We start from the raw sequence: 26,273 nt of genomic DNA, 5'->3' as shown, positions 1-26,273 counted from the left end.
CATCACACTCCACATGTTTCGATTTACTCGCCGATCACATCACGTGCCTTCTGGTTGAATGGTTTGCATTGCGGGAACAATCGTCTGGGTGGCAGACGGATGGTTGCTCTTTGCGGATTATGCGGTTTTACTGTGTGAGACATAATTCATGGCAACGCTCACCATAACAGTCAGGAGGTGCGTCTGATGTTTAAAGGATGAATGTGGTCATCATTGGTTAGATATTGGTATGTCATCTTGAGGGCAAATAAGCCCGAAATCCGGATAGACGGCTCCGTTTGATGTTTAACTGATGTTGACCATGTAATCTTTGTCTGTTTGACAATCACTGGACTGAGGCCTCCAGATTGGAGGTGATGCTTTGGTGTAAGACTATGTCCAATGGAGATCGGGGTAGTGCTCATCACACAATGTATACATTGTTGAGAGCCGGAGGTCTGGTGGCGAGAACGACCGCGAGGTGGGGAAGGTTACGTCGTCTCCCACCAGACTCTCTGGAACTGTAGGCCGTCCCTCTCGGATAATTCCGTGAGGCGGCGGGTTGCTTAACCGACCATGGACGCCAATACCTCCACCGCTTAGCGTAGGGTCTTTTTGTCTCGAACCAATTTACCTAATTAACCACGCGGTGTAGTCTACCGGGGAACCACGCCCTCAGTACGCCTTGCCCGAACCGGACCACTCCACTGACTACCAATTGCCAACTACCTTTCCGGTTCGGATGCAGCGAGCGGATCTGCTAAGGTCGTACCGGCTAGAATGAACGGATTTTCGGGTATAAAAAAACCCGCCTTAGCTCAGATTCGAACCATGCTGGACCAATGGAGGAAAAGACGAAAACGAAGTTTCTACAATAATTTATTTACAATCACTTGCAAAAGGACTCAGAGCAGACTTATCGCGGGAATACAGGCAAGATTTACAATGATCAAACACTTAAACGGTTCTACTTAAAGACGGCGCCACACACTAAGAAGCGCACTCAGATGAAAAGAAACCCAGGTGTATTGCAAAGGACCCCCGCAGCCAAAGAGGGAGGTGAGCCAAGTTCGCAGTTCTTTTGGGGTACCTTAACGTTGGAGGGAGGGGGTGCTCCATGGTGCAGCACCCATAAATGGTCGTGGAGCTCGTGTCGGGTAGAGCGGAGTCCAAGGCGGGAATCAGGGCTGCCGACAGGACCCACGAGAGACCCGGTCAAGGTTGGGCGCCCTTGAACCAGCGCAACAGACGGCCCACCGAGGCGAGACGTGGGCAGACCCTCCGCGTCACGACCTCCTTTTTCCCTTTGGCAACCAGCGCCAAAATGGCTCACTCCAACCACTGTCTCCAGCTCACGAACACGACCCACACAGAACTCCACTGAACTGAAGACTCCTCCAACTAACGAACCCTCAGACTCAGGACACCAACACGATGACGAACGACCCCTAAAGAACTCCTCGCTGAGGATGGTGTCATAATTTTATGAATCTCCTTCAGCAGGGAGGGGCCTTGGTGAAACTGACGTCACTGTCCACCCTGATTGGACAGGGCCTCCATGGGTCCGCCCCTTCTGGGCAGGTTTCGGCCATGCCGGGAGCCCGCCCCCTCCACGCGTGACTGCACTCGCCAAAAAGGTACCTCACAAAGATTTCACCTCGGAAAGCGAGAAAAAGGTACTGTGGTTCAAATAAGAGGGGAAATAAAGATTTATTACCCTAACTAAAAAACATCGCAATGCACTCCTTTGATTTCCCACTAAACACAAGGAGGGATTCTGTCTACACATATACTTAAAGGCAGAACTGACACATAACTAACACACATATATATATATACACACACACACACACACACACACGCACACACCCACACGCACACACACACACACACACACACACACACACACACACACACACACACACACACACACACACACACACACACACACACACACACACACACACACACACACCATCTTGAAAAGTCTCTTGTTGACCCTTGAGTGCTGATATTGACTTGAAAACCAAAGCTTCCAATGTCTAGCTGCACCACACACTGTACTTATGCACATGTTTCATGATATACCATGTGCAACATACAATGGAGCATGTTTTTCAAATGTTTGCTTCACGTTACACTGTACTGTACTTTGCAATGTGTTCTACTTTGTGCCATGTAGCCAAGCTATGCATTACAAACTTGTCACTCCAGGCTCCTGTCCACTCCACCTGGCCCCAGGGGTTGCGGATTCGTACCAAACGTACCAGCTGCCCATCGTATTCCACCTGCACGTGGTTCAATTGCAAAGAGTAAAGCAGATTGATACGTGGCACATTTTTGGAGTAAAGTGGATTATATATATCGTCAATGAGATAAAGCATGTGGATTATGACAAAATCAGCTTGACATATAACAGAAGCAAATCCAGGATTTCAAAAAATACCACTACAGGGGTCTGTTATAGAATACATAGGTACGTAGCTGAAAATGCACGTCTATCGTCATAATCCATGGGCGAAAAGCATGTTATATAAGTAGAAAAAGACATACAATGTCATAACCCCATGGATGGTTTTAGTAATTTTCTTGTATGGGGTTAAAGGGCTAACCCATATTTATAAGTTTTACGTGTATGTGCTGGAAGATTGCGTATGATTGTGTCATTCGGTCGTGAATATCAATGATGTGGGTCACGTCGTTATATTGTGCAAGATAGTTGGTTATATGACATGTATGATGTTTTTCATTGGGAATGCTTGTGCCAATGAACAAAAAATAAACCATGCATGTTCAAAAAATGGTTGGGGACACGTTTAAGTAACAAAATGGCTGCCAGTCAGCCATCTGGGATGTGATCTCGAAATAAAATGACGTGCATATGTAAGCGCTCATTTTTTATCTGTGTGCCAAGTTTGAACAAGATCGGTAAATGCACGTCCGAGAAATTGTTGAGGGCATGTTCAATACTGGGGGGTTTTTTTTCTACAACTAAAATGGCCACCATTCGACCAGTTGGCCATCTTTGAACAGATCGCAAAATAACATGAGGTGAGTGTTTACGCCATCAGGTACTGTGCTAATGCCAAGTTTGAACAAAATCAGACCATGCATGTCCGAGAAATGGTTACATCCATCCATCCATCCATTGGGACCATACTCTGTGCAGAGCGTTGGTGCTGCCTAAGCAATCTCCTTGGCTATTGGACATGATCCTGGACGGGTCGCCACTCCGACACAGGATACCAGCAAGCTGGCACTCATTTTGCCGACCTCAGAAGGATGACAGGCAGAGTCAGCCTTACCTGGTATTAATTCAACAGCGGAGTGGGATTGGAACTCAGGATCCTAGGATCCCAAGCCGACCACCCGAGCCATTAAGCCAACACCAGGCATGAGAAACGGTTGGGGACACACACATTTAAGTAACAAAATGGCCGCTAGTCAGCCATCTTGGATCTGATCTAGAAAAAAAATGACAAGCATATATAAGCCATCATTCCTTATCTGTTTGCCAAGTTTAAACAAGATCGGTAAATGCAAGTCCGAAAAGTGGTTGAGAAAGTGTTCGGCATGAGGTTTTTTTCAACTAAAATGGCCACCAGTTGGCCATCTTTGATCGCATCGCGAAACAAAATGATGTGCTTATGTATACCATCATGTGTTGTCTTTATGCCGAGTTTGAACTTAAATCAGTCCATACGTGTTCGAGATGGGATTATGGATGGATGGGCGGACGAGACCCAATCTGATTCATAAGCCCCCGTTTGGGACAAAGTCCAACGGGGGCTATTTTTTCATTTTTTAAGTGAAGGTATGGCAAATTAAACAAAGTTGGTAATAGTGTGAAAAAAATCCCAAAGGAAGGAAAGAAAGGGAAGGTTCACTAACTGATCTTCCTCCAACCTCTTGGATCTGCCTCTGTATATATGTACAGAGGGGCTTTATAAAATGATCTGCGATATATTCATCCATGAGCATGCATTATCCTGCTGCTGGTTGCCTCATTTCTTGGTATGCAGCTATGTCAACAATACAGTGCCACTGTAAATTATTGCAATTTTGACAGGATACTTAGTGGGGCGGATATGTAACATTTTTTGGTGGAGTTGTGCACTTCTGGAAAGAAGCATGAAACTTTGCCCTAGGGGGGGTTTTGGGTATGCTGATTTCAAAAATTGCGGGAACCACGATGTCACTCCAGCGGTTCTCGCCAAAAATTAAGAAATTCAAAATGGCCACCGCAAAACACATTTTTGCCCATAAAACGGCTCCAAGTAGCCCGATTGCCTTGATGTCTATACCTATGTTTTTGAGGTCAAGGAATCCAATAAAACACATGAGAAGACTCATAACCTACATCTTCATGCTGAAAATTTTAAAATATTGCTGTTATATCACTAATTTTCATAGAAACGTATCATAGTAATTTGCACCTAACCTTAATTCCTTAAATAATTGTGTTCATGCCACTAGAGCAAAAACATGGTAAGGCTTGAATTTCTTGATGATGTTATTCATGCACCATTGTCATATAAATTGATGTTATTCTTGATGTCATATAAATGTCATATATATATATATATATATATATATATATATATATATATATATATATATATATATATATATATATGTTATTGTCATATAAATGCATAGCAAATTGTGTAAATGTAAAAAAATGTAATAAAAAACAAACTTTCATCATCCAATCTGATGTTGTTGTTTTACTCATTCATCATTTAATGCCGAACATTCAGATGACATTGGTGACTTTCAATGTCTCACATTATACATGCTTAATTGATTCAACTCATTTCAGTGATTTCACATTTCAGAGCTTCTTTCAGTGTTTAGATACAAAGCACAGATTATTGATAATGATATTTCCCGTCAGCAGGATTATAATCAAAAGTATCCGGACCTAAACGTGACGAGATGAAGTGGAAATACATTTATTCAAGTATATTCACCAAGTTATCTTTCCTATTTTTCAGAAACCAGTGACTTCCATGTGGTGATGATCATCTAGCTGATTGCCATGTCCAAAAGACTTAAACTTGCTCCTCGGGCACGTGCTGCCCCGGTTCAACCGACAAACTGGGACATTTGTGCTCTGTGTCAAGAACATGGTGGAAATCTCATAAACCCATCCATAAAAGGTTATGCAACACTAGCTCCGAATTTATCTGCCCTTAATGAACTGAACCATGTGCCATTGAGCATAAACATTTCACGACTCGATGATGGCGACGGCATGGAGAAAACGTTGGCTGAGCATGAAGCGAAATGGCACAAAGCATGTTACATCCTGTGTAATGCAACAAAAGTAGAGAGAGCCAAGAAGCTGCAAGAAAAGGCCTGTTAGGATACAGTTCCGTCACCACTGAAAAAACACCTGAACAGATACCTAGCATGCAGAAGAAGTTCCTATCTCGAGTAAAGAGTGTCACTGATGTGATGGAGGAAATTGGAAACCCCTTTGCTGATACAAGTTCTGACCTCTACATGCTTGACACTAAAGTGATAATGCCTGCTCGTGTGGTGAATGCAGTCAGGTCGGCAGAGGACATCGGCAAAACACAATAGCAGAAATTTGTTGCGGAGCATTTGAATGCCAATATCACTGCATTCAATGACACCATTCATAAGAACAATCTACCCTTGTTAAATTCCAGTTCGGGAAAGAAACCTGTGAAATCCTCTTCTAAAATCTCCAACCTACACAATGATGTACATCTCTTCTCAAGGATGTATATATCATGCTAGGCTAGAGACAGTGATATTGATGCTTTCTTCAGGCATGAAAATCATGCCTGGCCTCCATCATTGGCAGCGAATCGCATCATGCACCAATCAAGCAAATGAGACTTGATGGAATGCTTGGAATCATTGGTACCTCAAGCAGAATCTGTTCCAAAAGTGGATGTAAAAATTGTTGATGGCGCTGCCCTTGTGCACATACTCGATCCGAAGAAGTCAAAGGCTTCTGTCAAAACTTTCAAGGACTACTAACAACTGGTGTTCCTGCCATATTTGGAATGCATGCCCCAGGATGTTGTTTGTTTGGATGTAGTCTGGGATGTATACAAGGAGGACAGCTTCAAGGCACAGACACGACAGAACCGTGGATCTGGAAACAATCTCAGAGTTGCCAACAACACAAACATGCCTATCAACTGGAAGAATTTCCTGCGTTGCGATTCGAACAAAGAGAGTCTGTTCAAACTCCTAGCCAGTGCAATACAGGAGTTTCAACCCCCCGAACGGAAGCTAGTCATCTTTACACATGGCGAAAAAGTTGTTTCATCACCCATATCCAATCTCTCGGACTTGTCCTGCACTCATGAGGAAGCGGACACACGGCTCCTGTTTCATGCTTTCAATTCATTCAATCACGGATTCACCAAGCTGATGATACATGCTACGGATACCGATGTGGTGGTTATTGCAATTGCTGTGGCAAGTGTCTTAAAGGAGTGTGAAATATGGGTGGCATTTGGTCATGGGTCTAAAGGACTGTATATCCCCTGTCACCTGATTTCAGCTGAATTAGGTGATGATGCATCTTGGGGTCTTCTGTTTATGCATGCAATATCAGGATGTGATACTGTTTCTGCCTTCTTTGGAATTGGAAAGAAAACAGCTTGGGCAGTATGGCAAAGTATGCCTCAGCTTACACCTACTTTCGTTAGTTTATCTCGTGCTCCTGCTCAGATATCCCAAGACGATATGGACCAAATAGAAAGATATGTTGTTCTCTTGTATCAGCGAACATCTGCACTTTGCCATGTGAATGAAGCCAGGAAGCAGTTGTTCACTAACAACCATAAGATGGAAAACATTCCTCCAACATTACATGCCCTAGAACAGCATGCGAAAAGGGCTGTTTATCAGGCAGGGCATATCTGGGGACAGTCACTTGTAGGAAAGCCCAATGTTCCATCACCAGATATATAGGGCTGGGAGATAGTGAAAGATGATTCCTCATGGACACCATGCTAGTCTACTCTGTCAGAGGCAGCCAAAGGTTGTCAAGAACTGTTGAAATGCGGATGCAAAAAGGAATGCACTAAAAGATGCACTTGTGTCAAAGCAAATCTGCCATGTACACAGTTGTGCTTCTGCTCGGGACAGTGTAACAGAGAGTAAGAAGTAAATCTTGGCCATGTTAACACAACACTACAGTGACATAGTGACTGATATGTTAGAGTAATTCGACAACATTTTAAATGGACACATATGCTGCACCCTCAGCACATTTTTTTCCTAGTTTTTCCATCATATAGTTCCTGCAGTATTGAGAAATACATATTCTAAAGGAACTACATGTGTTGTACCTGATCATTCCATGGCTGAATAGTACAGAGTTAAGCCTGGCTACTGGAGCAATAGTAAACCCCTGGTGGTAATTCTTGGAACTTGTTCATGTCATTTTGTTGTGTAGCATAGGTGTCCCATTAACAGAACGAATGACGCACAATTGGATCCCTTAAACTCATAAAAATTGTATTGGTGCCAAGATAGCAATCGGTGCACTCACTTTTGATGTTGACTGTTGTAGAAAATTGCGCTATGGGCATTTAAAAAATTTTTTTTTACAATAAAGATATATGTTAAGAGTCTTCACATGTGTTTTATTGGATTCCTTGACCTCAAAAACATAGGTATAGACATCAAGATCAAGGCAATCGGGCTACTTAGAGCCGTTTAATGGGCAAAAATGTGTTTTGCGGCGGCCATTTTGAATTTCTTAATTTTTGGCGGGAAACGGTGGAGTGACATCGTGGTTCCGCAATTTTGGAAATCGGCACACCCAAAAACCCCCTTGGGAAAAGTTTCATGCTTCTTTCCAGAAGTGCACACTGATTTCACATATCCACCCCACAAACTGGCACACAGCACTTTTGGAAAATAATTTTTTAAAAACCCAACATTTTGGGATCTTTATCATGCACAAGTGAATTCTAACAGATGGGACAGCTGGCTGAATATCTAATCTGAAGGACTGTGTACTAATTTATGTGAGGCACTGACTGCAACATACCAGGTAGCCTGGTGTTGGCTCAGTGGTTAGGGTGGTGGCTTGGGATCCTAGCGTCCTGAGTTCAAGCCCTGTCGGCCGCTGAATTAAATACACCAGGGGGTTGACTCAGCCTGTCATCCTTCCGAGGTCGGCAAAATGAGTACCAGTTCCAGTGTGTGTACTGGTAGAGGGGCACTGCATCAGCGACACAGTCGCGCTTCAAGAAATGAGAGCTACCCCGGCAGCTAAGCTGCCATACGACCACCACAACATACCAGAATATATATATATATATATATATATACTGGGCGTAGTGGCGTGCGCCTGTAATCCGGCTACTCGGAGGCTTGGGTTGGAGGATCGCTTGAGGACGGGGGCTCTGCACTGGGCAGGGTGTAGAGCAGCCTGGAATCATGGCGAAACCCAAATCCTGATCCCTGTGTCGTAAGAGGCGACCAGGGTTGCGTCAGGAAGGGCATCCGGTGTAAAACCTATGCCAAATCAGTATGCGGATCATAACGGATGATCCGCTGTGGCGACCCCTAACGGGAGCAGCTGAAAGACGAACAACAACATATATATATATATATATATATATATATATATATATATATATATATATATATATATATATATATATATATATATATATATATATATATATATATATATATATATATTGGCTGAGAATAAAACTCAGTAAATTTTGATCAGGAACCATAACCAGATTAGACAGCTCAAAGGTGAGCAGGCTATAACTGTGAACCTGTTCACTGAGTAGCAGGACATTGACAAATAGAATGGCAAGCAGAATAAAAATTGAATTGCTAAAAAGAATGATATTACCTCCTCCAATCCTGTGACGGAATAGGCATGACCTTTCACCAGCTTTCGTGAAGTCACTGCCTCCATGTCATATGAGCTGGTGATCTGATGGACCAAATCTCACACTGTAGCACTTCAAAATATATCATCATCATCATCATCATCATCATCATCATCATCATCATCAAACAGCAGCTGCAGTATAAATATTCACAAAATATAGCAAATTTATCTCCATTTTGTAAATTTTCTTTTGGTATAAAAATAATCATAAATTATTAAAAAAAAGAAATGTTATTTAATTTCTAAATCCTGAGGTGACTTTCGGGACACCCTGTATAATCACAGCACAGAATGACAATTAATAAAAACGAACTTTTTGTCTTTATTCGCTGCCCTACAGATTTCAGCACAAGAAATGAAATTTCAACTAATAACTGCCAACTTACGTTAATGGAACAACCCATGAGGGACGACCGAGCCAGGCCTTGAGTCAGCAATCGCCACAGGTTCTTCGGTGCTTTGTCAAGGTCGTAACACTCGGTCACACCCCCCGTGAAGTCCTCAAAGCCTTCACTGGTACTTCCACCCGATAGTGCTTCATATGACCCATTCAATCTGTAACATAAAGTTCCTTTTGAAAAATCAACGAGTCAGGGTTTGTGGAATCGATGCCAATTCGATCAATTACAACAGGAATAGAGCGGACCATACTTGTGAGCATACGAGTGAGAAGTGAAGAAAAATAAAGAGTGGAAGAAAATTACATAATTCTGCATTACATCTTGAAACAGTTTTTCATTGAACATTCATATGAAACTACCCCAAAATAGTCCTAGCTGTTATCATCATGCTGTCAACAGGAAAATAAAATAAAATTTCCATTATTCAACTTTACAATCAAACAATTGTGACACAGAAAAAGGGGAATTCGCTAATTGACGAAAGTCTGGCATCTCCGAGAGAGGTGAGCAGACACTGGAAAACATGTATGGAGGTCAATTAAGGTTCTGTGCAATCTATATTCTATTAGCAAAGAACCCGTCCTGACAGATGGGCTAATTCTCCCAGAATTACGGATGGGTTAATTCCTCAATGCCTGGTGTGGGCTTAATGACTGGAGCGGTAGGCTTGGGATCCTTGGACCCTGAGTTCAAATCCTTCTTTTTCTGTTGAATTAATACCAGGTGGGGTTGATTCTGCCTGTCGTCTTTCCGAGGTCGGCAAAACGAGTACCAGCTTGCTGGTATCCTGTGTCGGAGTGGCGACCCGTCCAGGATTGGGCTCAATAGCCAAGGAGACAGCTTAGGCAGCACCAACGCTCTGCACAGACTATGGTCCCAATGGATGGATGGATGGATCCCCCAGAATTAGTGATGGGTTGATTCCCAACAGAATTATGTACCGGGACAATTTCTCCAAAATTGGCATCCTATATTTTAGTGTGACTTGTAATTCCCTCCCCCCACCCACCAGTAGCGGAGCTCTATGATAAAGACAAATGGGTTGCTCCCTCCCTGAACCCCCAGAACTATGAATTGTTTTTAACCGTTTTCAACTCGTTCTGTTCGGCAGTTCAGGGGTGCATTGAAGTTAAGCACACAAACACAAAGACACTACTTGAGTTATATATATAGCATGATATGATACAACATCGTGAACATGCATACATTGGCAGTTTTTACAAATAACAGAACCACCATTAGATGCCAATTGCTAATTCGAGGAAAAACCACTCCTGATGGCAGAGCAAACTACATGTACAACCATCCTCTTTGATATATATATATATATATATATATATATATATATATATATACATATATATATATATACATATATATATATATATATATATATATATATATATATATACCAAAAGGGATGGTTGTGCTATTGTTTTTGTGGCAGTATATTTTGTAGACCCATTTCTATAAACTTGTGAGCCTCCTCTCTTTGGACCGAGTGATGTTAGGCTCTGAGTGAAGGTGCATTGCTCACTTAGCATAGGCCTTCTCCAGCAGAGCACTCCAAAACTCATTCCCCTCAGCAGAGTGTACAAACAGCAGTTCTCCATCTTTCACAGGTAACCGATCGTCAATGACCACATCCACCCACTCTCCAAACTGCCAGAACTGGGATTCGAGAGAAAGAACACAGAGTGGATAATACGCATCTGGGACTAACTTGCTCACAGCAAGGCAAGATGACTCACAAAAAAAAAAAAACAGTCGATTTATAATCAACTCCATGTGTTCAGCTTGTAAACATGTAACAGACAATTTTCTCAACCATAAATCGTGCCTCTAAGGACGAGTTTTCTGTTGTGTAAACATGTGATGTCACCTTTTTGTTTGCATCCTGTCTCATCCTCTTTTCAACCTCCACAGCATTCCACAAATATTAAATCACTTGAGGCCAAGCGGAGCTTTAATAAAACTAAAAAGGATAAGACCCGTGTTTTGATGCTCATCTTGCATACCGAGTCATTGTATTATTTTCCAAGGATTGTCTTACAATACAACTCAGTTGCTTTGCTGTTATTGTGAAGTCAATGCCCCAGTCGGGTGCCTTCCCTCTCGAGCCACACTGTTCATCCCTCCCCTGGCCCCATTCGGCTTCCTCACTGACTCGAACCCTTGGAACATTATATCCACAGGCACAGCCCAACTTCGCTCACTGGTTCCACTCTCGCATCTTTTTCTGTTCAAAAAGATGCAAATGGCTCCAATCGTACCCTCCCCTCCCGCCCACCACAACCACTCCTCCATTCACACGCCATTTACATGACAATTCCAGAATCACTGGAGAAATATTTAAAGGTAAATCGAGAACCATGCGGCCCACATGCAATGGGCAGCACTCGGAGGACACAAAGTGTATTTTAGCTTATCTGGAATTGGAATTCCAAATGAGGTATTGTCATCATGCACCATCCATCTGTCTGTCTCATATTTCGACTTCTCCGGCCAAACCGCTCGGCTGATCCGGCTGAAATTTGGCAGCAAAGTTCCTCTCCTGACTGGTAATGGAAATTGCAAAGCTCATTCCGGTCACGTGACTTTAAGTAAGTCGAAAATGTCGGATTTGGTAAATTCCTTCAAAAATCTTTTTCTCCAGACCCACCAGTCAGAACGCTACCAAATTTGGTTTACAACATTAGGCCAGGGACCAGATAAGCTACAGGTCCAGTGGTCCTATTTTTATTTTACTAAAACTAGGAAACACCTACTCCTTCTCAGAGCAAATTATGGCATCAGTGAAATATCTTGCAAAGTGCCTTGTGCACACCCTTCCCCAAACCTGGTTGTATATAATACAACTTACAATACTATATAATACAAGAAGGTTGGTAAATAATATAAAACTGGTTGTGCACCCCTCCCCTTTATAAAACATGGTTGCACCCTTTCCCCCTCATAAACGTTCCGGTTACACCCCCCTCTTCCCGTTATAAAAACATGGTTGCACCCCGTCCCATTTATAAAAATTCTGGTTATGCCCCTATCCTCTTGTAAAAGGTCTGGCTGTGCACACCTCCCCCCACCCCCCAATGAAAAAAAATTCAGGTTGTCCTCCCCTGCCCCCTATTATATTCAAATTTTACCTGGACTAATATGTCGGGGTATTTTAATTGTACCAACTGCCGACTCAAGTGTGTGCACTCCAAATATGCAAAAGTTGGTTGAGATCATCCGAGGCATTTGATTCTATAAGGCAGAGATGGTGAGTTAAGTCAGCGACTTGGACTGGAGTCGCAAATTTTGTAACTTGCAACTTGACTTGAGACTTGGTCCAAAAGACTTGAGACTTGTAGACTTGTTGACAATAACGATGAATGAAAGAACACGATATCAAAAGAAATATATCTCATGATGTGTTTGTGACTAATTTTCATTCAATGTATGGCAGGATGTGATTATATTTATAAACAAAGACCACCGGAGTCCCACACCAAAGGGACCACAAACTCGGTAAATAGATCGCGCTGAGCTTAAAAAATGGTATTAGTTAGGGTTAGGGTGAGGGGTAGGTATTAATCAGGGATTAATCACCAACCATCCACATTCGAAGCGGAAACGCCAAGATTAATGACACACAAAAGACTGAGTCTTGTCACCGGGTTTTGTTACTGATTGAAACCATTTGGTCAACAAATGTAACCATTACACCACCGAGTCTGATCAACGAGTTTGAATTAAAGCAATTAAACTTTGTCATATATATTTTAAAGAGTACATATGCCCAAAAAAATCCTGAAGCTCAAATAAACAACCAGCTCATAACTCGTGTAAACCTTTTGAGTATTAAAGTTTTATACGTAACCAAGGTCTACGATGACATTATGACGTGACACTTGACTTGAGACTGGATTTGAGACTTGGCTCGGATGACTTGTTGACATCAATGCTACAAGGTTCACACATAGTATATAAATACATACAAATAATTGGTGTATTTTAGTGTGATTAGGATGCCTCTGATGGGTAATAGGAATAAGTGCATTTCAAACCCCAAATGTGTTGCTCATACTCTTATTTAATAAATCACAAATTACACAAAGCATATTCCTGTATTTTCCATTTTTTTGCCCCTGAGTGTATTAAGTAATACCATAAGCAATGAGAATAATTAGTGAGAAATAATGGTGCATGTCCAATCGCACAAAGAGAACAAGCTAAAGGCTACAATTGGCCACTCATAGCCCGTCTTAGAAACCAAACAGAATTTCCATTTTGGATCACAGGATGCACGATGTGCTCTGGTTGTGCTGGTGTGTTGTCACAAATTAATTTCACTAAAAAAAAAGTTACTGTATCAACTCTGTTGAGACACGAATGATGAGAGAAGGTCAGATAATTATAGACAGCGAATGTTCTCATCCTGTTACGCTCTTCAAGCGAGAACAAATCCGCCTGGCCAGAACCAATTGCTGCATTAAATTCCTCGATCTCTTTGTCATAAAACAAGCATGTGCTCTTGACTGACTGTCTGGACATGAAGCAGATTTCTTTTTTTTTGTACATTGCCAAAAGTTACTCGGTTCACAATGCCAGTGATCATAATATTCTTACCAACCAGCTTCCCAACTTAATTATTTATTATACATCAAAACTGTATGTGGAAAAAAATATTGGTTCCCAATGGCCTGACGGGTGCTGACCTATGCTTTGACTGATGTAATAAATAAAACCTGGCGAGGTCATTAAGTGAGACTGTTAGTGGGAGTAACATGCAGGATTTGTTTGTTTCACCTTTCCATCATCAATGTCGTGTCAGTACTACAGGAGTTATCAACACACACAAAAGGTACACACATGCAGATGCTTCATGAACATTTTTTTCTATCAGCTTTCTTATAAAAGGAAGAGGAGAACTCTCCTCCTCTTCCTTTTATAAGGGGTGAGGTCTGATGGCACCAAGCTTCTGCCCTGCCTTGACCACGATACTCCTTCAGTTCCCTGTGTATATATGACCGTTTTTACAGCCATTTTTCCCTGCTGTACAGGGGTTAGGCTTTTTCTTGAGGCAATGTTTTATGGCCGGATGCCCTTCCTGACGCCAACCCTGGTCGCCTCTTACGACACACAGGGATATGGTATACCTATTCTAACCGGGGAATACACCGGGACCAGTACACTGGTACTCACTTCGCCGACCTCAGATGGATGACAGGCTGAGTCAACCCCCTGGTGTTAATTCAGCAGCCAACGGGGCTTGAACTCAGGACCCTGGGATCCCAAGCCACCACCCTAACCACTAAGCCAACACCAGGCTTCAGTTCCCTGTGTCCTCAGCCAATTCTCTCCGCTCTCCAACCAGCCCTACCTTACGGATATCCCTCCTCACACAATCTTCCCATCTCAACTGTGGTCTACCTCTTTTCCTCCTACCTTGCTCCCTCAACCTACCCTCTAACTTTGCCATTCTCTCTTCCCCCATCTGCACCAAGTGTCCAGCCCATCTCAGCCGGCATTTCACCAATCTTCCCTTCAAGCTCATCTGCACACCAATCTCCTCCCTCAGTTCATCCATCCTCCTTCTATCCACCCTCTTCACTCCCGCAATCCTCCTGACCCAGTTGTTTTCATAAACCTGCCAGCCTCTGTTGTTGTGTTTCTGTCAGTGCCACCATCTTCAGACTGTAAAGGTAGACCGGTGTTACACAGTCACGACATCAGAAGCTTCCCTTTCAATTTCCTTGATATCTTTGTCTGACATTCCTCACTCCACCCTCCTCCACACATTCACATCCACCTGAATCTTCCTCCACACCTCTTCCTCGGACGTACCATCCCCGGTCATGTTAAGAAAACGAAAAAAGAAAGATATCCCACAATGCTACCAAATTTGAAATTAATAAACCAACAATTTCCAATTAAATTAGGAGAGTTTGAAAATTAACAAGAGTAAGAATTGCTTTGCAATACATGTCCCCAACCAGTCCAATGAAGGAGAACAAACCCTATGTCTCACCATGTTTGGGTCTATTCAGCAAAATAAAAGGAAAACCATTTTCATTTCCTGATGTATTTTGTGGACTAGAAACCAATAAAGACAAATAGGAACCGTTTGCCTGTTTCTCGGCTTCGTTTCTAGGCTTTGCCTGTTTCATGTTAAAAAAAAATAACCCCATGTACATACGTGAAGCAAAAACATGCGTCCGACTTATGTGCATATCTAATACATCGTGGTTATATACTCGAGATCATTCCAATTGCACTGGGCCATGGACTAGCACCAAGGCCTGAGGCCTGCTGATCTGTGCTGCTTCAGGCAATGACAGTGCATGATTTTATTAGGGTGGAGTCAGGCCACGTGTCCAGCCAATGGGTGTGAAGCAGTGGAGTGGATTCAGGGCAGCTGAACACTGGCCCATGTATAATAAGTGATATTTTCTAAGTTTAAAAAGGGTATAACTGTGAAAAATTAACAAAACTCCATGGAACTCGAACTTGTTCTGTAACTTATCACAATAAAGCTGTGTACCAAGTTTGAGTTGAATATGCTAAAGGGTAAAAAGTCTGAAAAACAACAGGTGGGACAGACGGATGGACAGACAGATAGACAGAGAACAAACCAACAGTATCCTCCGGTTAAACTGGTAGGGGACTAAAAAGTAGTACATTGTCAAAACAAGGTCAAAATAAAACAATAAGAAAATAAAGCAACTTAACATGGAAGACACACACACACACACACACACACACACACACACACACACACACACACACACACACACACACACACACACACACACACACACACACACACACACACACACACACACACACACACACACACACACACACTAAAGACATATCTAAGACTTAACTATCTCCCATGGCATTATCAAATCCACAATTGTTGCAGCAGACCCAAATGCATGAAAGCCCCGAGTAAACAGTCCACAAGCATGCTTGGTAAAAACTGCGTATCAACATCAAATGCAGAAAACTGCATCCTTCCACCCTTTCCCCTTGCTCGGATCCAGCAGTGTTCCACTTCACCCCCAGGGAGTAATGAAACAAAAGGTGGAACGGAAGTGAGAGGGGAGAAGCAGTGACCTGGGCAATAGCAATAAGAATAATAATGAAAAAAAACAAAATGCTTTGGAAAATGTGAACACAGGCTCTTGCCAAGGCCAACACGAGCTTCACCAGTCCACCAAATTATGCCCAATAAAGGGAAATAAGTGAAGCACTTCAACATCTAACTTTCTCTTCCATTTATTTCCTCTGATCTGATCCGCTTGCCCATGGTTATCCGTGTCTTACTATTCTCTCATAGGTTGAACTGGATTTCACAAACCATCCCAAAATCCCACTTCAACAAATGCCCGAAGGAAGGCCACGGACATCTTTACCATGTGACCTGCGATACCAAAGCTCGTAGAATGCATTCATGTGCTTGTACATTATTTTTTTTTAATTTTCGAGAACCTCATTCGTGAACTTTTACATCAATTTTACCTCATCGTAAATCGTTGCGTTTATCTTATCGGCTTTATCCATGAAGCTTACTGTAAAAGTTTCTACAAATTGCAAGGCAGCACAGTAATCATTTTATGACAATACCAGCAAGGATGCCCGGTGGTGCCTGGTGGTTCTAATCCTGTTGGCATTTTGAAATCAAATTTTTTTTTTCTATTTTTTTGTGGGGGCTCAAAACACTTCCCCACATCCACTAAGGAATGGGGTCGGGGATAATTTACTATGACCTTTCACAGAGCTATAAAGGCTGAGGCACTGTGGAGCGATTGAAAAAATAAAATAAATAATTCTACAAAAATCCAGCTTCATTTTTTTTTAATTTTCTAAAAAATATTTTTGCCTAAAACACTCCCCAGCACTCACTGATGAACCTCTGAAAGTTTGATAAAGACCCGTTCACCCATCTCTGAGAAAAATAGCGACACAGACAAACCTCGCTTATCATATCGACCGTGATCAAAATCACAAGTGAGAAAAATAACTCAAATTTGAATCATGGTATCCATAATGTTTTTGTAGTTAAAATTCAATAACACATCAAAATTCAAAAATAATTATATTGCATCCATTTAAAGAGAGCTAAAAGTTTTAAAAAATGGTCTTTTTCAGAGTGATAATTGTACCAATATGTAATAGTAGTAGTAATAGCAGTAGTAGTAGTAGTAGTAGTAGTAGTAGCAGCAGCAGCAGCAGGAATAATACCCTTATATTTAATGCATTCTTCTTTCATTGTTATGATCATTGCAAAATCCCAGTTGTGGTCATTTCCGAGTGATGAATCAGAGGTTTGAATCACAGCCGTTTGGAGGCAGGGTGTGGCATCCTGCATGTATATGAAGTGATTAAACAGCCGAGTTGCAAATCCAAAAGGAAACTTAGAAAAGATGTTTAAAAAAAAAAAGAAGTGACGATTGTATTGAAAAAGTAAAAGCAGAAAATTAGAAAGCTTATATTGTTTATTATCTTCCTTATCTTATGGATCTGATTGGGATGTTTAAGATAATGAAGGGTGTAGGAAAAATAAGTGCAGAAGGGTTTTTCAGCAGAATGGACAGTGACATCATCAGGTGGCACAGACTTAGACAAAAGATGATGAGAGTTAGGATGTTGGTAAGGCAGGGGTCCTTTTTGAGTGTAGTAAATCTATGTGTAATGGTCTCCCTAGAAAGTTAGTGACAGCAGAAATAGTACATGGGTACCGATAATAATCATTGCGGATAGAGAGGTACCTGGATATTGGCTCGACTGTCTATGGCTGGCTGAGGTATGGATAAGTGATTGTATATTGTGGCATCTGTGAGGGGGGTCTCATCAAAAAGTGAATGCTGTTAGTATTTGTTCTTTCCTCACCCTACATCCCCTTTACCCCTCCCCCTAAAATAAAATTGTATGTGCGTGTGTGTACAAATTACACCCTGGTGATGTTCTTGTGCCTGGCCCATTGTTCTGCTCCTCACTCCCCCTCCCCCCCAATCAAATGAAGTCGATAGATCGAATGAATGTAGTGTTGACAGAGCACAGGCATGATCTGCCAAATGGCTTTGACTGTTTCAAAGTTCCTTGTACAATATATATGCACTCTGTATGTACGTTCAACACTGTGTATGTACCAAAGTTTGTTAATGGTGTTTAATATATATATATATATATACATATATATATATATATATACATATATATATATATATACATATATATATACATACACACACACACACACACACACACACACACACACACACACACACACACACACACACACACACACACACACACACACACACACACACACACACACACACACACACACGGCGGTCCTTCGTTAGGGGGTAAATTTTCGAATTCATTTATTTTAAGCTCAACCCCCGGAATTCATTGGAATAGTTGAGAAAACTATTCTGGTGTTTTTATTTCACATTCCAACAACATTTACCTCTCCCTCATCGACCCTGAAGTTTAGCCTCAGTTTCTCGGGGCGGCTGACATTAGAACGACGACGTATCGACCTGTGCTGAACTTTAAAACGATGCTGTAATGTGCAATCGTCTCTTTTGATGTGATACGTCGATCTGTGTTTGTGTAATGTGTAATGTGTATTACTCGTTCTTCTCACCGCCCCACGAACAATTATTTTTTTTCAGGGTGAAACTTCAAGGTCGATGAGGGAGGGGTAAATGTTGTCCGATTGGAAAAAAAAGTTCACCAGGAGAGTTTTCTCGACTATTCCAATGAATCCCGGGGGTTGGAGCTTAGAAAATCCGAAGTTGAGGAATAAGGACCACCCTAATGTCCATATTTGTAAAAATAATATTAAAAATGGATATGAAAATTTCGTAAAAAAAAAAAAAAGAAGATAAAAGGTTCGAGTCAAGTGTGGACAGAAAGAAAAATAGCACTGCAAAGCGTGCGTAACCCCTCAGCCCCTTGACACATACCAATTTCAAGATGGTGGCCATATTGAAAAATCACAGCGTGCCCATTTTTGAAAGGAACCTTCGACTACTCAACCCCAACACACACTGCAAAAATGAATTTAATCGGACAAGGCGTTCTCCTCGAAATCGACGGAAACCAATTTCAAGATGGCTGCCATGGAGGCCATATTGAAAATCACAGTGCGCCCATTTTCGAAAGGAACTTTCCTCTACTCAACCCCAACACACCCAGCAAAAATGGATTTAATCGAACAAGGCGTTCTTGAAATCAACGGAAACCAATTTCAAGATGGCTGCCGTGGCGGCCACAGTGAAAATCGCAGCATGCCCATTTTGGAAAGGAACCTTCCTCTACTCAACCCCATTTTACCTCGCCAGAATAAAATCAATGTGTGAAGCTGTTCTCAAGTTATTGTCCAGAAACCAAATTCAAGATGGCTGCTCTAGCTGCCATATGGGATATCGGATTGCGCTGAATATCGAAAGGAACCTTCCTCTAAACACCCCCATTATATCACACAAAAATGAAATCAATAAGTCAAGCCGTTCTCAAGTTATTGTCCGGAAACCAAATTCAAGATGGCTGCCCTAGCCGCCATATTGGATATCGGATTGTGCTGTATGTCGAAAGGAAGCTTCCTCTAATCAGCCCCAACACACACTGCAAAAATGGATTTAATCGGACAAGGCGTTCTCCTCGAAATTGACGGAAACCAAAAGTTGACAGACGCCCCGACGGACGGATGCCCGGACAACGCCTGTGACGACAATACCCCTTTTTCAGCCCATTTCGGGCTGAGGGGTAAAAACAGATACACAGCCAGCCAGTAATTGTATTGTATCAAACAATAATAATGATGTTGTTTTCGACCATACTCTTGAACAGAGGATTGGAACTGCCAAAGCAGTTTTTCCTTGGCTATTTGGCACAATCTTGGACAGTCACCACTCCGACCATTTCTTGGAGCACAGCTGTGCCCCTCTATCAGTATACTGGTACTCATTTTGCCAACCTCAGGAGGATGACAGGCTGAGTCAACCCCACCTGGTGTTAATTCAGCAGCCAATGGTGCTCAAACTCAAGACCCTAGGATCCCAAGCTGGCCACCCTAACCACTAAGCCAACAACAGTAATAATAATCATAATAAAAGGCATTCTGGAAGAAAAGCATGTTAAAAATTGAAAAAGGGGGAATTGAACCCCAACCATAATAACCATAATTATTAAAGATTTCATTAGTACTGTAGTGCATTATATTGCGAAAGTGCTGAAAGACAAATCTCGACATGTACTCAATTTGTGAATTATGAGGAATAAATTTTTGGTGAAATGCCTGATAGACACAAAGACTTCCGAGGATACCACGATTTATTTTATTTGTGAGTAGTATTCAGTGCATGTTATAAAGCAGCGAATGGGTTATGCTAACATTGATTTATCTTTTTTGAAAACTTGACATGAAGGAAGAAAGAGGGGAAAACAAAATAATACTACAACGGCACTTGGTAGAGCACATACCTCAACCAGGCTGAACAGTTTACGTGTTGTATTCCACTGACAGGCCGGATATGCAATCTAATCGGCTTGTTCTTGTCACCCACCCAACTCGTCCACCAAGCAAGTTTCATCCGAATCTGTCCACAACTTTTGAAATGTCATACTATATATTGGTTTTGGTCCGATCTCTCAATTTTGAAGAATCACTTTAAAAATTCTCGTATCAGGATCGAATGTTTCTATGAACTGTCCTGCAAGATTATCCTGTAAATGTAGATGGTGAACTTAGGGTTCAAGAACATCTCATTCCCATTTACGTACAAAAGCACCATTCACAACACTCTGTGAGCAAGCATCTCCACAGCATACTGAACAATACGGCACTTTCAAAATGACATATTCTGCCCCAGAATGCTCGACATGCACGCGCAGAAACCCCAGGAAATGTCGGCGATCAGGGCATCATAAAGTATATTGTGGGTCGGAGATGAGTATTGTTAGATAAAATGGCTCACAAAGCTTCTGAAAAAAGCTGAAAATACTTGTAAAAGTACCTGAGAGAAGGGGGGGGTGGTATCCAGGTACCTCTCTATCCACAATTATTATTATCGGTACCCATGTACTCTGTACAATGAAAGACTTGGAGAACTTTCTTGCAAGATGCTCAAAATGCAAACTCCCGACTCACAAGGCCCGGGAAGACAAGCGTTTGCTTCACAAACCCCCCAAGTGGATCGTTACCAGTGAATGGACTGTTTACCTGGATTAGGTGCTTCTGAACACCGATGGGAAGGACATATCTGGAGGTTTTGAATGTGCAGGGTAGGTTTAAAATGATATAATAATGATATTTACTATGAATCATGTTGAGAATGGAGGATGGGGAAGCTGCGGGAGCTGAGATGACTGTTATCAGTTTATTGTTTGTTTGGTTCCGGAGCCACAAGAGAAATTATACGAGAAATTTTCATCTCTTGCTACAAGCTGAAGCATCCGTGTGTCGTTTCTTTTTCATACACTGTATTTAATGCGGCCATTAATTGTATTAACAGGAAATTATAGGAAATCAACACCTCTCAGTCTCATCCAAGGATCTTTGTCGCATTTCCTTGATATCAATGAGTCTGGTTTTCATTTAGGAACACAACAGTTATGGTTAACCATTTTGAAATTGCCACTCTTTCGTCAACATGGTGAAAATCATGTTAAAAAGACAATTTGAATTATCGACTTCATGCTCGTAACGGCAGGTTAAAAGGGCCCGTGAGCAGAACCACGTCACTGAAAACACGTACGCACGCACACACATGCACGCACGCACACGCACGCACAAACACCGCGTGCATGAAAGGTCTTGTTAAGCAATTGTACGTCATCTCAAAAGTCCCATATTGGCAGTCTGAATGATGTGGTCATTCACAAAATAAACAGCTGACGGATTTGTTAATTTTTTGGTTTAATTGTGACTTCATTCAACTGGGTCATATTGTGCTTGCTTTGTTCAAGTGGTCAGGGTCACAAAGACCAAAATGGTGAGAAGGTTCTGAATTTACCCTTTGGGTGTTCAGGTAGACATTGGAGGGATGAGCAAAGGATGGTTAATAATGCATTCAGACAACAAAACTTTAATATACAGTGTATCAGAGCAAATTTGGCATTTTGGTCTGTTTGTTTGTCTGTCTATCTGTCTTTGTTTGTCCGCACAGAACTTTCGTGTTTTTCTCCACAACCACTTGTCATTGAGACGAAATTTTCACCATTGGTGCGACTACTCACGGAGAATGTTGTAGTGACAGTTATAACGTCATAGGTCATGTGGAGTGGCAGCCATATTGGAAAAACGGAAAAAATTTGGACCTCTGTATCTCTGAAACCACACCAAGGAAAAAATTGAAATTTGGCACATCGCAAATACTCCTCATGGGTAACGAGTGTGATGTTTTATGACGTCATTGGTGCCCTCATTGTGACATCATAATTGCATATGTAGAACGCCACATCCGATCAGTATGAAAATTTTCAAGGGTCATCTAGGGATAAAATGGTCCACAGAAAAAACTTTCATGACATCATCAGTCATGTGATTTGGCAGCCATATTGTTTGTTTTTTTTAACCTTCAAAAATATTCTCTGAAGTGGCTGAACAGATCAAGGCGAAACGTTACACATATGACCGCCTGTCCATGAGGAAGAAAAGGTTCACACATATGACATCATTGGTCACATAGTTTGGCAGCCATATTGGATTTACCTGAAAACCAATAAAAATACACCACTCAAAAGAAGTCCTAGCAGGGGTTTGCAATCTCTGATTGCTCTTTTTTCTTGTTAGTCTTGTATTATTGGTCTATGCCTGGTGTTGGCTTAATGGTTAGGGTGGTGGGCTTTGGATCCTAGGGTCCTAAGTTCAAATCCCACTCAGCTGTTGAATTAATACCAGGTGGGGTTAACTCGGCCTGTCATCCTTCCGAGGTCGGTAAAATGAGTGCCAGCATGCTGGCATACTATGTCAGTGGCGACCCGTCCAGGATTGTGCCCAACAGCCAAGGAGACTGCTTAAGCAGCACCAACGCTCTGCACAGTGTATGGTCCCAATCTCTTCCTCCTCCTCCTCCTCCTCCTCCTTGTATTATGGAATTTCAGTTACAGCATCAAAAGCAATTAGCTAAGTGTACATTCATCGGCCAACGATATAATTATTTAATAACAGAGATAATGCCGTACACTGCTGGCACACATGGGTTGAAAAGCTTAAGTCGAAACATGGATAGTTTGGTTGTGGGTTAAAATTATGAGAACAAGATTATTGAAGAACTTAAATTTTTTTATTGGCAAGAAAATTAAAGTGCCTATCCAGCAAATATGTAAAACACCATCCAGAAAAAAAGGTACAAAAATAAAAAATAAAAAAAATTAAAGAAAGGACATGGACATGAAAAAGACTTCTCAAGAATGAATCACCTTATTGCTATTTTAGGAATTGAAATAAGGTTTGAAAGACAACAAAAGGGAAAAACGTAAAGGTAGAAATCTGCAGTTTATCTGGATGGCTCAAGCACAAGTGAGCAGAACGGGCAAATGAGCCACTGACCTGGAAGTGGAAGATTCCAGCGTAACAATCTTCAAATCCCTGATCAGAAGGAACTACACGTGACATCAGACGCTCACTCATGGTGAGAGAGGCGATGGCTGCTAGGAGCCAACAATCACCTGTGACGAGTGAGGAATACAACACGAATAGCTTCGGAAACTTTGCCATCGACATATTATGCACAGAAAAGGAAGTTGGAAAGGACAGGGAAGAGAGGAAGTTGGGGAGAATGGAATGGAAACATAATCAGGGATAATGAGTAAAATAGGAAATGATAAATGAGCGTACAAAAATAAGAGGGGGAAATTGTGACAAAGGGAGGAAAGTGGGGAAGAGGGTCAAAATATCTGCCATTTTTGCAAACTTACCATGTGGATAGCCCTTCACAATCTCAAAGAACATTTACATCTCATGAGTTTTTGGTTGTTTCAATTGAACAATGAGATTCTGAATTACAGGGTTGGGGATGGGAGTCGGGGGCTGTTACCTTGCTGATACTGAAAGCATAATGTGCCAAGTGTTTTCAGTCGTAAATTAAAGGCTTGAATGTGCTTAAAAAGAGAACTTGTGCTGCCGCCATACATTCCCCCATAATTCAAACACTGCTGAACATCATTGCTCGGTTGTCATTAATGTATACCCTCGTGACACAGAATGATACAAGCACATTTATGCAAAAAAAAACACAAGCAAGGTTGCAGGTAATGATGCAGTTGACATGTGGAATGACCCTCACCAAGGCTGCCTTGGCAAATGTCTGTTCTTGTTGCTCCCCCGACAATGAACTGGGGATCTGCACATATCTCCTGCAGTATTAAAAAGGCAGGGGGGTGGAGAAATGGAAGAAAGGAGGTAAGTCTATTTGGAATCCACTCGGGTACTTAGCCACTGTAAAGGGGTTTATCAATGTATCTCAGTGAGAAACGGTTCAAAAAGTAATGAGGTAAATGTCAGAGCTCAAAATCTGCCATTCATAAAATACCAGTAATATCCCCACACAGAGCCACTTAATATGCAATCAGTAACAGTAAGCTGCAAGAAAACGTACATTGTCCATCGTGGTTAAGCTGGCAGCCCCATCTGTTAGAATTTGTTTGTGGACATTAAATACTCCACATTAATTTTTTTTTTTTAAAGAGACCAACGCAGATTGGAACCCGGAACAAATATAAAATTTCAGTCCTAATCTTACAGGAGCACTATACTTCTGTTTGGGTGTGAGGATGCAACCGGCAGACCAAAAACATTACTGAATCCCAGTCAAATGTGCATTTAGATAGATATACCATGATGATCAATCAAGACATCAAAAGTGATCGCTGTGATGAGTGAAGTGCATTGGATTCACAAGAACACAGACTGTTAAGGTGAGCAATCTAAGCATTCGATGCTAGAAGGGAGAAAATAAACAACTTAGTACATCATAATTGACAAATAGCAGGGGATACTTGGCGCTGCCCGATTGGAGGGGGGGGGGGTAACTGGCTATGTCCAGCTGGGTGAGCTTTTCCCAGTGGTGGTTTTGGGAAGTATTGAACATTAAAAAGCTATGGAGTTATTGGTCAGGTCAGGTCAGGTATGGGAGCATGCGCCAAAGCAGCGCGTCGCTGCGTCCACTTTCCGCCGGTACTCCAGGGGCCTCCGTCTGGCCATCCCCTAGGCAGATGCCTGGCCCATCCCCATTTCCTTGAGATGCTGATCAACGTACTGCAGTCACGAGGAAACCCGTAATCCCAGCGGCTCCGACTCCTCATTCAGCACCTCGAGGGCCCGTAAAACGATATCTAGAATCTCCGCAAAGATAGCTGCATCATCTGCGAAATCAAGGTCAGAAATCTTGACATTCCCAAATGATGCACCGCAGCTTGATCGCTCAGACATCCTCCCCAGAATCCAGTCCATACAAGCGCTGAAAAGTGTGGGGGCCAGTGCACACCCCTGAGGAACTCCAGTAACAACTGGAAATAAGTCGGAGATGGTACCACCACATCTCACAACACTCTCAGTACCAGAGTATAGGTCAGACATCAGATTGATCAGTTTTGGTGGCACCCCACAAAGACTCCAGAGGGCATCCCAATTCACTGAATCAAATGCTTTACAGAGATCAACATAGGCTGCAAGCAGCCCTTGCCAAAACTCTCGTCTGCGTTCGGTGAGGACCCGAAGAGCAAGGAAACGGTCAATCGCTGACCTCTGGTGTAAAGCCTGACTGCTCTGGAAACCCCTGCCAGATTCGACAAACCCCCTCGGAGAAGATGTAACTTGAAATCGGCTACCCCCTAAAAACACATGTTTTTTGGGCGTGGCTCCACCCATAATGGGCACAGCACGCCCATTCTCAGGAAAACACAACTGGATCATGATATAAACCTCCCACCCTAATTTTAACAAGATCGGATCAAAACCCACGGAGCTATGCTCA

General features: G+C 42.1%; 1 protein-coding gene across 2 annotated transcripts in view; it reads right to left on the bottom strand.

Moving 5' to 3' along the window:
- CAPN11 (calpain 11) overlaps positions 1-26,273 on the bottom strand; it is a 68,299-nt gene that overhangs the window by 26,569 nt on the left and 15,457 nt on the right. For both annotated transcript variants that reach the window (XM_085887791.1, XM_085887790.1), the window contains exons 2-7: positions 24,585-24,654; positions 23,849-23,967; positions 10,832-10,965; positions 9,280-9,448; positions 8,852-8,935; positions 2,182-2,267 (exon numbers count right to left, since the gene is read on the bottom strand). In XM_085887791.1, coding sequence (XP_085743917.1) covers positions 2,182-2,267; positions 8,852-8,935; positions 9,280-9,448; positions 10,832-10,965; positions 23,849-23,967; positions 24,585-24,654 — 662 coding nt within the window. The remainder of the gene's footprint in view (positions 1-2,181; positions 2,268-8,851; positions 8,936-9,279; positions 9,449-10,831; positions 10,966-23,848; positions 23,968-24,584; positions 24,655-26,273) is intronic.

This window comes from Eptatretus burgeri, chromosome 7, assembly GCF_056783735.1.
Source record: "Eptatretus burgeri isolate ZD-2024b chromosome 7, Ebu_testis_v1, whole genome shotgun sequence".
Lineage (NCBI taxonomy): Eukaryota > Metazoa > Chordata > Myxini > Myxiniformes > Myxinidae > Eptatretus > Eptatretus burgeri.
The sequence above is the reverse complement of the archived record's forward strand: the minus strand, read 5'-3'. Positions and strand labels throughout refer to the sequence as shown.